Here is a 15,000-nt window from a genome sequence, read left to right as displayed (position 1 = left end):
CAGAGTGACCTCTGTTAATAATAATAATGTGACATTTGTGGTTTAAACTTATAACTGACTGTCTGTTTTTTAACGGGTTTGCCTCTGGAAAAAAATGAATTTAATATGCTATAATGCTTGGGAGGAAACCACAATTAGATCACAGAAAAATATCGACATATATCGAGTATCGCCATTCAGCTAAAAAAGGCATATGACTTTTAGTCCATATCGCACAGCCCTAGGTGATTGCAAAAAAATCCTGAGCCTGAACTTTTTCCATGCCGATGGGGGTGTACATGAGGGCCGTACGCAGGGCCCGGGCCCGCTGCCACACCCCCTCCCCCCTCCCATAACAACAAGGCCTATCGCCTACAGTCAATCTCAGAGCACATCTATGGGCAAAGCTTGTTTCTTGTTTTTGGTAAGAAATAATGTCATAAACAAACCCAGTGTGAGCCAATATTACAGTAGCACCAGCTCACGAAGGGCATTGCTATCCATCTCTTCTATTAGGGTTGGTATCGTTAAGAACCTTACAATTCGATTTGATTTCAATTCCTTATGTCACAATTTGATTCAATATCAATTTGATTCAGTATTGATTTAAATGCTTCAATATCGATTCAGTAATAAGTCGTAATAAACAAATAATTCATTAGAGAACCCTTTCGATAATTTTTTATTTCAAAAAAGTGATCTTAAATTATAAATCTTTCCTCTAGGAAATTGTAGTTTGAACTGAAATGAAAACAAAGGCACTATAAACAGCAGGTGGTCGGGGGCCATTCAGAGGATTTTCTGAATCGATATTGAATTGGGAAAAAATATTGCAATACACTGATGAATCGATATTTTTAACCACCTCTATCTTCTATCCAAGCCCAGCGCCATTTGTTTTAATGCCTTTGTAGACATCTTCCACTGGCTTGATGAATTTGCGGTCCATCCTGACACTACGGTGCGCGTTGCCAGTATGGAAAACCCAGATTCAACAGCATGTGGAGCAAATGCTTTCTGGATCAATCTGTTTGGCCAAGGCCAAGGTTAGTGTGATTGAGTGAAAGTTGCACCTCTGTTAGATCCAGAGAACTGTATGTTAGATCACTGGGCAAACCCGATTTTTCTTTTTTTTTCACAGTCACCCCAATACACCGGCGAGCCGGCACAGTACCCCAATGCAATCAGCCCTATAAGATGGATGTAAAGTTGGACAAAAATCAGATTGTAAGATCTGTAGAGCAGTGTTTAAGTACAAATATTTGTGTTCACCTGGCGAGACGACTTGGTCAAACTGTGCAGACGACAAGGATGCTAGAGAAGCTAGCACTAGCAAGAACACACATGGAGACACACACTTTTTCAGTCAGAACGCTTCAAGTCAAAGGTAATCACAGCATCTGTAGCATGTTTTATTGCTAAGGACATACAACCTGTCAGCTTTTGAACGTGTTGCCATCATTAGCTGTATTCAGAGACTGCTGGTAGTACTGCACACTGTTACCTGTCATTTTGCACTGACATTACATACTGAATTCAACAATATTGCACACTGTTTACTGTCTACTGACAACTGCCGCACTGTGCACACTGTTAAGTTAATCCAACTTTTGAATTTATCAGTAGTAAACATTTGTCTAATTGTTAATCAAAGCAGTGATTTTATACATTGATTATTATGAGAAAGCAGAGGTTAGAGACAGTCAGCTACATCCAGTTCAGAGAGGTCCAATGTAGACAGATCCAGCTCAAAGCAACCCTGCTCATGAAGGCGATTAAGACAAAGATAAACATACAATTCTATAATATTTCAACAATAGTTATAGTCTATTTTATCAATGAACTGGGAGTGCTATAAGAAGTTTTCCAATAATAACGTAAAAAGGGGCTGCATTTGAAAGTCAAACATCACAGAGAGAGCTTGAGAAATGTGCCTCTTTTAAAATGAATGAATGGCACAATGATCAGAGATCATTTAGTTTCTGTGCCCTAAGTTTGGACTGGATTGGCGATGCTTGTTATAAAGCCTTGTGCTTCATCTCACTGTGGCACTTCCCATTGCTGCTTTAAATAATCGGCCTTCTAAACATTTGACCCATGTGGTTTTGAACTGCCTTTGAGAACTATGAACATGATAGTGTCCATTCTTGATTAACAGCTCGGTTTTTGATGTCCAATTATCTCTTTTGAAAGCATGCTGAGTGAAATAACTCCTCTTTGACTCATTGATTTACCCGAACTTTGTCTCTCGTCTATGGCTGTCTGTTGAGGTCTGTCTGTTGAGATCACTGATAGGCGGACCGCCGCCTATCAGAGATCATGGTTATATATTTTGTTACAGTATCAAAAAATTCTTCCAGTAACTTTCAAAACCACAAAGATCTGCATTTACTCAAGGTGACTGTGTTTCTTTTGTCACCTGTCGTTATAACTTGCAAAGAGTCAGAGAGTGAGGAGGGAAGTCCAAGGCCAATGAGATTTGACCTAACATAAATGAAACTAACGAATAAGACAAGGTTAAACACCACCTGGTCCATTAACATCTGTCACGATGATAAAGATATAAAGACAACGGCTCCCATGATGCCACATTTATTCATCTTTTGTTTAGTTTTGACTGAGGGACAGCAGAAGAGCAGCAGAGATTACATGTGGTGCATTTCAATACCTCAGAATAGGACCGATAATAACACAAGTGGCTTTCTTTTATGTGTAAGATATCATTTTCATCAGTTTAAGGTAGAGTCACCACCTTGGAGATTATATTTTAATGTGATGTTATCAAGACAGGCCACTGGATATTGAGGTTATGTCCAAACAAAGGGAAATGTAACAGGCCACTACTACTAGTATAGCCAGCGCTAATACCACTACAGTATAATGATAATCCTAATCTTAAACACTGAAAGAGGGGCACATAGTAGTGCCTACAGGAAGGCTCTTCCACAGTCTGTGGGCGTATGAACTAAATGCAGCAGCATCACTGGAGGCTTCAGTCCTCAGGCGAGGACCATTTACTGTGAGAGAGTCAGTGGAACACAGTGATCTGATGGGGACGGACTAAACTGGGGCCATCTTAATACTGAGGATTCAATGGAAATGTGTTTTTTTTTAAAACTGCAATAGTTTGGATAGTGTGTCATCTATGATCACTGTCACTCTCTTCACCATGTTCTATCACAGTGCTTTGACTAATGATACACAGACGATGAGGCACTTCAGATAATCACAAATATTGGATTGGACAGCTCTAGAAATGTTTGAATCCAGACCAGAAAACTGCCATGCACACAAGGAATCACTATATCCTGTGGAGACTGCAGTGAGGCAAGGCTAAACAGGGATGAGGTGAATACAAATTCTCTGGACCAGTGCAATCAAACTGCCTGTTACAGCCTGTATGACTGCATGTGAGGGTCTGGATTGTGGGAATCAGTGTGGTCCACAACAAGTTCACTACTCATGTTCACAAGAGAGAGCTGCCAGAGGCCTACGCTGTCAGCACCATCCACCCTTCTGAGCTATCCTCACCCCAAAACCAGACACACCACCAACATATACAGCCTGACTGATGAACAGCGTCCATCCATCTCCTCTCATACAGACAAGCTGTTACAGATCATCAGTCCACCCAGCAGCCAGCAGCTGGTCAGACTCAGGAACAACCTGATTATCTGCTGACCAGGATGTCAAACTAGATATCAGCCAACCAAACCAGTCACACAGCAGCCTGACAGCCCTCACCTGCATGATAATCACAGGCCTCATAGACTGATAGATCGATAGATACAGACAGACAGACAGACAGATAGACAGATAGATAGATAGATAGATAGATAGATAGATAGAGAGAGAGAGAGAGACAGACAGACAGACAGACAGACAGACAGACAGACGGATAGATAGATAGATAGATAGATAGATAGATAGATAGATAGATAGATAGATAGATAGATAGATAGATAGATAGATAGATGCAGGCAGGCAGGCAACAGAACGACAGACAGATAGACAGACAGATAGATAGATAGATAGACAGACAGACAGACAGACAGACAGACAGACAGACAGACAGACAGACAGACAGACAGATAGATAGATAGATAGATAGATAGATAGATAGATAGATAGATAGATAGATAGATGCAGGCAGGCAGGCAACAGAACGACAGACAGACAGACAGATAGCTAGATAGATGCTTCACCTCTACAAAATAAAAGCACGGCAGCAGAGTGACGCTGTCCTTGGTCTCATTCCCGCCTTTCAGCCGCTCCTTGGCACGAGACATGACGAGCGGCCGGTGGTCTGCCCCGTTGCCGGGAGACAGGCAGCTGTACTTGATTCCCGTCGTAATTTTGGCGAAATTCTGGCCGAGTCGGGTTACCCCGAGCCCTTAAAGGCGGACCTCCATCTCCAGGCGAGGTGAGCTGGAAGTGTTACTGTTACTGTGATTGGTCTGATGCCGCCCCTAAACTGCGTTTTTTTTTTTGGGCTATATAAAATCGGCCCAGCACAGGACTGGCACGGTCTGTTCTTAAAATGTTCGCTCTGTGTGCTGTCAGTAAACGGTAATGTCGTCCTGAAGTGTGTTCGGAGGAGAGGATGACTCCAATGAGCCCGGCCAGCACCTCAGAACTGTCCAGTGTGTTGTCTCCTCCGCGCTCCTCTCCTCTCTGCTGCAGCAGGTGACTGCCCGCAAGTCAGACACAACATCACACTTCCTGTCACGATTTTCAAAATAAAGATATTGACTATTTCTCTGCACTTAGTTTCCTATTGAATCATATTTACACTGGACAAGTGAGGTTGTAGCATTCCCTGTGACAAAAATACAACACACCTTTGTCTGGTCCGGTTAGTTGTTTACTTGACGCATATCAGCAGGTGCCACTCTAGGTACAAATTTCGGTTTAATACAGCGCTAAAACCACGCCTTTTCCGGTTTGCCGATGGCCCTTATCTCATGGAAACCTACTTGAGGTTTTCATGAGATAAGGGCCATCGGCAAACAGTTAATCAATGCATTATTTGTGTCTCTTCGCTAAATCAACCACTCCCCACAGAGAGCCACAGATAATGTAATGATCCTGTCTGAACTGTGTCATGACTCACACACACAGTGTTTGTGAATTTGTTGTAATTAAGTCAAATCTCATGTTGTTTTGTGTTTAAGCTCAGTGAACTACATCATCTCATCAACACCTCACCAACACCAACACCAACGTGGAGCCAACTGGGTTCAGACTGAATGTGCTCATATTGACAACTGTAGTTCTGTGAACGGAGAGCATGGTTCTGGTTCACTTCTGTGAGCTGCTCATGTACAGGAGCAGCTCTACAAAGTTTTAAGTTTACATTATTTGTCTTTCACCAAACAAAGTTTATCTGAAATATGGTCTCTTGAGGGACACTGGAAGGGACAGGGCCTCAGCTCTGTATAGAGCGACTTGTTATGGTCCACAGATTTCGTCGTTAATTGCTTTTTAATGAGAACTAAATTGAATTAAACAGTTATTGCTCACTGTAGTTTATGAATCGGTTGACTGTTGAGACAAAAGATAACATCTGAGTCTTCTTTTGAAAAATAAGGCCTATAAAGATCAAAATAGAATAAACCATACAAGCTAGATTACAATAGAAATCTGTAATCACCCCAACCAACGTCTGTAGATGAGCCTAGCTTATTAACATTTAAACACTGTGGATTGTTCCTTTAACACCCATCTCTCAATAAACAACCGAACAAGGAAGACAGACCAAAACTGGTCGATGGGCGTTATGTCAGAAGCGTGCTAAAAACCTATTTTCTGCATGGGTAGTGTGCATGAGTGTGTGTGTGAACACCCGCCTCCAGCTCAGCAAAGCTTTACTTGTGATAGTACAGTATGTAGGACACAGCCCTGCAGATATACAGGCTACAAACACTGTGCCATGTTATCCCCTCCAGCCACTGCCTGCAACATGTCAGTATATATATATATATATATATATATATATATATATATATATATATATATATATATATATATATATATATATATATATATATATATATATATATATATATATATATATATATACACATATACATATATATATATATATATACATATATATATACAATATATATATATATATATATATATATATATATATATATATATATATATATATATATATATATATATACACATATACATATATATATATATATATACATATATATACACATATATATATATATATATATATATATATATATATATACATACATATACATATACATATACACACACACATTTTGAAAAATACCATTTTAAACAATTTTCAAAAAACAATTTCCAAAATGTTGAATATATATGTAAGTTTAATATAACATCTGTTAAACTTTATAATATGAAAGTAAGGTCAATAACATAACTTAGATTATACATTTTTCAGTTTTACTCAAATAAGGGCAATGCAAAAATTATTATACCCCACAAGAAAAACTACTAAATCTAGTATGGCCTCCATGTTTTTAATGACAGCACCAAGTCTTCTAGGCATGGAATGAACAAGTTGGAAACATTTTGCTACATCAATCTTTTTCCATTCTTCAAGAATTATCTCTTTTAGAGAGATACCTGGCCACTGAATCACTTTCACCCTGTTCTTCAGAAATCCAACAGTGGCCTTTGATGTGTGTTTAGGATAACTGTCATGTTGGAAAAGTGCATGACGACCAAGGGCACGGAGTGATGGTATCATCTTTTCTTTCAGTATAGAGCAATACATCTTTCATGATGCCATCAATGAAACACTGTTCCCAACACCAGCAGCACTCATGCAACCCCACATAAGGACACTGTCAACACCATGTCTCACTTTAGGCACCATGCATTTTTCTTTGTATTCCTCACCGTTGCAATGCCATACAGTTTTGAAGCCATCAGTTCCAAAAACATTTATCTCGGTCTCATCACTCCAGAGTATAGAGTCCCAGTAGTCTTCATCTTTGTCAGCATGGGCCCTGGCAAACTCTAGGCAGGATTTTTTTGTGCCTGGGCTTTAGGAGAGGCTTCCGTTGGGAACGGCACCCATGCATGCTATTGCTCTGCAGTGTACGCCATATTGTGTCACGGGAAATAGTCACCCCAGTTTGGCTTTCTACTTCCTTGGATAACTGCAGTGAACTTGCATGCTGATTTTCTTCGACTCTTATCATCAGAAGATGCGCCTGTTGAGGTGTTAACTTCCGTGGATAACCTGGATGACTCTGTGAGATGGTTGCAGTTCCATCTTTTTTAAGTTTTTGTACCACTTTTGCTTCAGTATTCTGACTGATAAGTAAAGCTTTGCTGATCTTCTTGTGGCCTTCACCTTTGCGGTGTAAAGAAATTATTTTCTTTCTCAGGTCTTGAGACATTTCTCTTCCATGTGGTGCCATTGCTAACAACATGAAATGGGAAGGGGTTTTCTACACCCTTTTATAGTAAACTGTCTGCTGGACACCTGTGTAATGAATAATCAGGCTCACCTGTGGTTGATTATTGTTAAATTAGACATTTGTAGTCTAAAATGTAGCCTTGCTCCAGAGACTTTCAGTGGGGTGTACTCATTTTTGCATCAGGCCAATTTGAGTAAAACTGACAATTTTGTTCTCTAAGTTATATTACTAATCTTTGTCAACATTTTGGAAATTGTTTTTGTGTGAATTGAGATGTTGTTTAATATATTACTTTTTGAAGGGTGTGTACTCATTTACGCTGAGCACTGTATATATATGTATATATATATACGTACACATAATAAAAGCTTAAAATGTTTCAGTCTAATTTGAACATAGTTGTTTGTTAGTGTTAGTGTGTGTGCAGACTGCTCTGTCTTTTTGTGCTGTTGTTAACATCGGTTGGTCTTGAATCATTTCTTCAAAAGACTGAACAGAGTCTAACTAACTCTATAGAGCTCTGCACTTACCTGTAATGCTTCTTAATAACTCTCGTGTTGCTACAAAATGATGTAGATCGTAGTTCAACTGACAAAATATCAGTGTGTTAGGGAGGGGAGGAACACTTCCTAATGTAATTATTCATCAGAAATAAAGACAATTTGCAATATGTTGTCAATGTTTTGCAAAAAGATACAAGACCAATTTTCTTTTTGATGTTACTTGTTCTATACATATTTATACATCTGTGTCAGTTATCAAGAACAGATGGAGATGAGAAGGAGCAGGGTTTGTTAGACACTTGGTACTGATCTTAACTTTGACAGCTTTAGTTTAAACTAATTAAACTATGAGTAATATCTGAACACTGGTATTACATTTGTTTCATCTATAATTCAATTCATTATAAATCAGTAATGATGCTCATCCATATTTCTGATGTTATATCATCAAACTTTGATGGTATTTTTTTTTTTTAATATTAGGTCAGATGTTATTCTCGTCTAATGGTTTGATTTATTGATATGATAAAGATTTGAAAGAGACTACCATGAACATCCTGTAGGTTACTTTGACTCAACACGTCCAGCTGCCCTGAATACTCGGTAGAGCATCAAATGTGTATTAATTTGCCTCTGAAAATTGTCCCCAACAAACTTCCTCCTGTCTGAGTAATGTTTGTCAAATAACTTTTAACAACTGTTTATTGTAGATTTTAGCAGAGTTTCAACTAATGTCTATAATAGTTTATAAATATCTAATAAGTACTGTACAGTTCATCAACAGTAGTTGGTCACTATGATGATGAAAGTCATTTAACATATTTACAGTCATTTAATATGTTATTTAAAAGCATTTAATTGTTTATCAGTAAAGTTTCACTAACTGTTGATTTACCATTTATCAGTGATGCTTATATTACCAAAATCTTCAAGATGTAGTGCCAGAATGAGCTCTCAGAACCTTCTCAACTCTCTCAGGATTGACCATAACATTGTCTCATTTAAAATGAGAGAGACTGTCTACAAATAAGTTTGTAGAAATAATTCAGTTGAACAATAGGTAGAAGAAACTTGCAAATCCATCTAAACACAAAATCTGTTTAAAGTGTTTATGCCATATTTACAGCACTGAGATGAGATCTAAGCCCTGTTAGCAGGTTTGCAGGACAGTAAACTGTCTACATCTGAATCTTCCTATTTTCAAACACATCAGATCCATGTTCCATGTATCAAAATGCTGAGGGTTCTGTTGTTGGACTCACCGTGCATGGCAGCCTTCATAGTCTCCTTCAGTAACAACTAATGGGGACACAATGAAGTTCCTCCAGTCTGTCTCCATCGTTCTGCTCTGATCGTTCTTGTCTGTCCCCTTCTGATCTGTGACTGAGTCATGATGGAGGCAGTGAGGGTCATAAGAATGTGTGGAGTGAGAGGAGGAGAGTGACACTGACCTGTGGTCTGATCTTCATAATGTCTTCATGGCAGAGATCCTGAACTCGTTCTGTGTCTGTGCTCTGATCAACATGTCTGCCTGACTGCTGCTCTCTGCTCACTTCTATTAGACTGCAGCTTCTGGGCCAATGAAACTATGCCAGTCCCACAGAGGATGAAACACACACACGCACGCATGCATGCATGCACGCACGCACACACACACACACACACACACACACACACACACACACACTTTTATTAAGCTGTTTTATTTTATAGGCCAGTTGAAAACTATAGCCTAAGGAATTGCCTCCTGATACATTTGTGTTTCTTATTTTATATTCAATGTTACAAATGTTCTGATGTGCATAGACTAATACAGTATTATTTGATGTGTGTACTTCCTCAGTCTTCTATGATGATGGGGAAAACATTCTTCTTCTTCATTTACACGCCAATTTGACTAAAAATATTAAAAATCCATCGAACCTGAATTTTAAGGCTTTCTGTTAGAAAAACTTTATATTCATCTTTTTAACACTTTTTAAGAACCCCAAAAGGAATACATATGTTGTAAGGCACAAAACATTCCCTGGGACTCAAGTTTTACAAAAGCACAAAGACCTCCGGAGAGACCCTCGAGCCCTGACCAATCTGGTGCCCTAGGCAAGATTTCTGCTGCCACTTGCATATTACACAGTTGCCATTGCACACCAATCATGGTCATACACGCACAAAGACACATGTTACACAATTTACAGTGGTAAATAAACAAAGGCAGGACATGAAATATAAATACAATATACACTACCAGTCAAATGTTTGGACACACCTTCTCATTTAATTTTTTATTTCTTTATTGTCATAACTATTTACATTGTAGATTCTCACTGGAGGGATCAAAACTATGAATGAACACATATGGAATTTGTAGAGTTTTTTTTTAAAGTATTAAAGTAAAAGTACTGGTGTGAGCCCCCTGACTGGAATATGATTATGAGTGTTGGGCAAGTTAATTTCAAAATGCAACATGTTACATATTACTAGTTAAAAATGATATATTACATGACAGTATTACTCTCTGCATAGAGTAATCCATTACTGTGTGTAAGTATGTTGTGTTGTTTGTCACACTTTATAATACAACCATCAGAGATGAATGGTACATTTGTAATTAATTAAACTTCATTTAATAGTTATTTCACCATTAAACAATGAAATGCTTCATAGACATTTTATCATTTTTTTTCATTTCGCCTTTGTCGCCGGCCTCCAGCGAGTTCCAGGCCACGCCTACGCCTTCGTTGCCGGCCTCCAGCGAGTTCCAGCGGCCTTCCTCCAGACCCCCTCCACCCTTCCGGCTTCATTTGGACTCTGAACTTAGGTTTTAAGGAACATCTGGGAGCTGTCCTGTAAGGGGGGGGGCACTGTCATGACTCCTGTTTTTGTTTGTTCTTGTATCTGGTTTTTGGTTTCTTGTATTTGATTTATGTTGATGTATCATGTCTTGTGTGTATCATGTTTTGTTTTTCCCATGTCCTCTTGTGTCTCTTGTCCTTTAAGTCTTTCCTGTGGTCAGCCCTCTGTCTCCCTCTGTCTGTCAGTCTTGTTCCCTCCTGGTCTGCTCCTCTGTGCCCCTCCCCTTTGTTATCACACCTGGCTTCCTCCCTCCTCTCTCTCCTCACCTGTTCCTCGTCTTGTAATCAGTGTCTGTGTATTTAGTCTCTGTGTTCCCTTCACTCCCTGTCTGGTCATTGTTTCTGTTTGTCTTTGCCTGTTCATGCTCCTCCTGACTGGTGTGTTTTGGATTTTTTTGCATTTTGATTTGAACTTTGGCATTTGGTTTGTACTTTGTCTTGCTTTCTTTTAGTTGCTACTTTGCCTTGCTGTTTTTGGTTGTTACTTTGCTTCTTGTCCCTGTTTTGTCTGCCTTGTTTTTTTTTGCATTCGGCTTTTGTTAAATAAAGCTCGCCTTTTGTTCCCCTGTCCTTGCCTTCATGTGTAACTGCGTTTGGGTCCACCTCCCCTTTCCATAGTTTTCCCTTTTTACCCCAAGCTGACAGTGCTGATATAGAGAATAACTGCTGTGGGACTTTTTACAGACATATCACTCCTCTGCGCAGGCATTCTAATTACCTTTAATTAATGTTACATCAGTTGCCAACCGGTCTTGGAAAGACCTTTCACACAACTTTACGTATTTTGTACCAGAAATACGCAATCATTGTGGAAACTTACTTCCTCGCCGGTCAGGGCAACAGGTAAACAACAAAGATGGCGCAAGCAGAGTAGAGAGCAAGAGTTTTGTAGCATACAGAGCTCTTCTTGTAATGCCAAAAAGCAGCCTTATCTATCTTTCCACTCCTTCCCTGTTAATGGTGAAGCTAGAAGAAAATGGGTTCAAGCTATTTGGCGGGATGAAGGACCAACTTTCACTATTAAAAAGGGGAGTACTTATTTCTGCATCAGACACTTCACACCAGAAGACTACATCTTGGGGATCACTGTTCGCTGCCTGAAACCAGTCTGTCCCTAGCCTTTTCCCTTGGAACGATTACACCTCTAAAGAAAAAAGGGAGTCTGTGTATGAGCCAAAGCCGGGAGAGTGGAGGGGGTCAGGGGGAGGGCCAAGGTCCAAACAAACAGGAGGGTGGAGGTGAGGGCTGGGACCCACTGGAGGCCATGGACGTGGGCTGGGACCCACTAGAGGCCGGCGACGAAGACGTAGGCGTTCTGGGTGCCGACAACGAAGACGAAGGCGCTCTGGAGGTCTGTGGCAAGGACGAACGTGATCCGGAGGTCTGTGGTGAGGACGAAGGCAATCGGGAGGTCTGTGGTGAGGACGAAGGTGAAGGGGCTATGGAAACCGGCAGAAGCGGCATAGGCTGAGATGCACTGGATACCGGGGATGTGGGCTGAGGCGCACTGGAGGCTGCCGATGAAGGCGCAGGCGCAGGCCTCCGACTGAGGAGCAGGAACAGGCCTCAGCCAGGCACCCTTGGCACCATTTTCCGTAAATTTAAAGGGATATTCTGGTGTAAGTTTAATCCATGGCCTAACACACCGTGACACCGAGTGGCACCCCCCCTCGACAGATAAAGTCCAAGTATAAATCACCATAAAAAAGCCACAAATAAACAAATCTCACCTTTCCAGCTGCAGGCTTGTTGTGGGGAAGCCCAGTGAGTCGATTATGGAGTACAGTAGAGTTCCGCAGCTCAGTGAATATCATTACTGCGGGACTCTACTGCACTCAGTAATCCACTCACAGGGCTTCCCCACAAAAAGAGGATTCTTGGGTGGTGAGTTTTGTTTATCTTTTTTCCGACACAAGCCATAGCATGTCTCAGGATAGTGGTCGAAGGGGTAATAGGTCGAATTAAGTCCAATCACATCTGGGACTCACCTGTACCTCTCACTCTGGTGGGCACTGTCAGCCAGATCTGGCACAACTGTTGTGTCTTGGTGAATTTTCAAGGACCTTTGTCTTATGAAGAAGACTGAGATCTGGAGAGTATATTTTTGTTAAAAGGGGTTATGCCACCGTTTTGGCCAATTTACTTATTTTCCACCTCCCCTGGAGTTAAACAAGTAAGTTTTACCTTTCCTCAGCTCATCCAGCCATTATCTCAGACTGACGGTAGTGTTTTTAACTACAGGTTTGCATATCTGAAGCTAAAAACACTATCATCAGACTGAGACAACGGCTGGATGAACATAGTTTTGTTTAACTCTAGGGTAGGTGGAAAAAAGGTAAATTGGCTGTCTTCCTCTTTGTTTAGTCAGGGACTTACCTACTGCTCCTGTGTATGTGTATAGCCTGGCTGCACCCACCTATGTACGTCCACTTAAATTTCTTTTTTTTTTTTTTTTCAGCACTTACACAAATCAGATGAAGTTAAGGGGTCTCATTAGGACCAGACAGGTGTGCCAGGGGCCTTCCTACTGCTCTGGCCTGAAGCTCTTTTCTTTTATCCATTTCCCCTTTCCCTTTTTTGCACTACATGACATTGCAGACTTGCACGACACTTTTGCTTTGTCTTACCTTTACTGACGTATGTAAATATTTTAATATTATTTTTTGCTAATCCTTTATCTCGTGTGGTCTCCCCTTAATGCCATGTCTCCTGTAAGCCAAGTGGGCATGACAGTTGTAACAAGCATACAGTATAATTTTGGGCCTTGTGGAGCAACTGATTAATTTGTTGACATTAAGAAGCAGTAATTGAATTGACAACTGATTTATTACAATTCACTTTACATAACGTAAAAAAAGGTTTAGATTGAAAAAAGGTAAAGATTAATTAGTTCATTTACATGAAAACTGTAGACATCTAATTAGTCCAGGACAGTATTACTCCAAGTACACATTCATGTGGGTGTTGTAGTAGAAAAGGTCTAATTTGTTCTTCATTTTGAGTATGAACGAATCATCTCGCCACAATTTCTTAACATATACATTTGACAAAGTCACACCACCCAAGGCCGGTTACTGCCAAGTGTCCCTGAACCTGCTAGTAGCACTGGTGTGACTGCCTCAGGCTGACAGAGCCATTTTTGCACTTGAGGTGTGCAACCTGCGAAGCATCATGCTTTGTGGTGTTCTTAACTTCCAAATGGTGGTGACTCTGAGGGGTCATAGACCCTACCGTCTGGCCAGCAAGGGCCTTTGCTGCAGCCTCTGGATCCGCATTTCCCTCCCAAGAAGAGCAGGCCTCCTGAAAGCGACTGGTAGTTAACCGTGGTTGACGTAACTGCGCCCACACAGGACATTTGGACTGCTGCCTGGTTCTCAATTTCACTGGCCATTTGTGGAGACACTTGCAAAGATTGTAGGTGCAGTTGCTGGTGTAACGTTGGAACAAAACTCAGGTTAGAGAATATATGCTGGTCCAAAGAGGAAGAGGAAGAGCAGGGAATTCAGGGGCGAGGTGGTGCAGGGTAATGTGGTGAGGAAGAGGTGAACGAAAAGAAAAGAGGATACAACTAATAATACTAAAAGCTCAACAGTGCCACCCTGGGAGTTTCACCCAAGGAATTATTCTCTAACACAAGGCACACAGGTTCGTAGTTACTTTGGGGGGCGAGAGACGTGGTTCAAAGTTTAAAATACACTTTATTTCCATATTTTTAAAAATCATTCACACAAACGACAAACCTAATCAGGGCCACAGTGTGGTTGCAGAAACCTTTACCAGTTACACAACTGCAGGAAAAGGCCATCAGATGTCCATTGTCTGCGGCAAGTGATATCTATCCACCAAAAAAACATAGGGAAATACTACTAAGCAGGGTGTACATCACATCACTGTTCATAACAGTACATCACTGTCAGCAGTAAACAGAAGTGACAGTGTATGGAAAGAGTTGAAATAGCAATAGAGATGTATAACTTGTGGAATGAGATGGTAGACAAAGAGCTCCTGCACATAATTAAGGTAGATTTCCAGACTTACATTGGAAATCACCTTCTGTTTCTCTTTTATCAAAATAATATAAGATAACATATATTAGGGAGAGGCCCTCTCACCAGAGGACTTCCTCTCCACCAAGCAACAGGGGCGCTGGGACACATGGAAAATTGCCCCGGAGTTTGAAAACCTCCCTGTTCTTGGGTTTTGTCTATGCTTTTGTGTCATATGCACATAGTTACT

The 15,000-nt window shown here is 40.5% G+C and overlaps 1 protein-coding gene and 1 long non-coding RNA gene across 3 annotated transcripts in view; one reads left to right on the top strand and one right to left on the bottom strand.

Moving 5' to 3' along the window:
- The window catches only part of LOC119011739 (2-lysophosphatidate phosphatase PLPPR4-like), an 81,090-nt gene extending 76,425 nt beyond the window's left edge, over nt 1-4,665 (bottom strand). Inside the window, exon 1 of the mRNA XM_037085078.1 lies at nt 4,185-4,665. Within this exon, the coding sequence (XP_036940973.1) occupies nt 4,185-4,268 (84 nt within the window). The 5' untranslated portion in view covers nt 4,269-4,665. The remainder of the gene's footprint in view (nt 1-4,184) is intronic.
- Nucleotides 4,266-10,867, top strand: LOC119011740. Of its 2 annotated transcripts, none has more exons than XR_005072264.1 (3): nt 4,266-4,402; nt 4,543-4,665; nt 10,623-10,867. It is a non-coding gene; the product is annotated as an uncharacterized LOC119011740 (long non-coding RNA). The 2 variants fall into 2 exon arrangements; XR_005072265.1 differs by lacking the exon at nt 10,623-10,867 and adding an exon at nt 5,154-5,730.
- The last annotated feature ends 4,133 nt before the right edge of the window (nt 10,868-15,000 follow it).

Source organism: Acanthopagrus latus, chromosome 21 (assembly GCF_904848185.1).
Source record: "Acanthopagrus latus isolate v.2019 chromosome 21, fAcaLat1.1, whole genome shotgun sequence".
Lineage (NCBI taxonomy): Eukaryota > Metazoa > Chordata > Actinopteri > Spariformes > Sparidae > Acanthopagrus > Acanthopagrus latus.
Note: the sequence above shows the minus strand (reverse complement) of the source record. Positions and strands in the feature narration are given on the sequence as shown.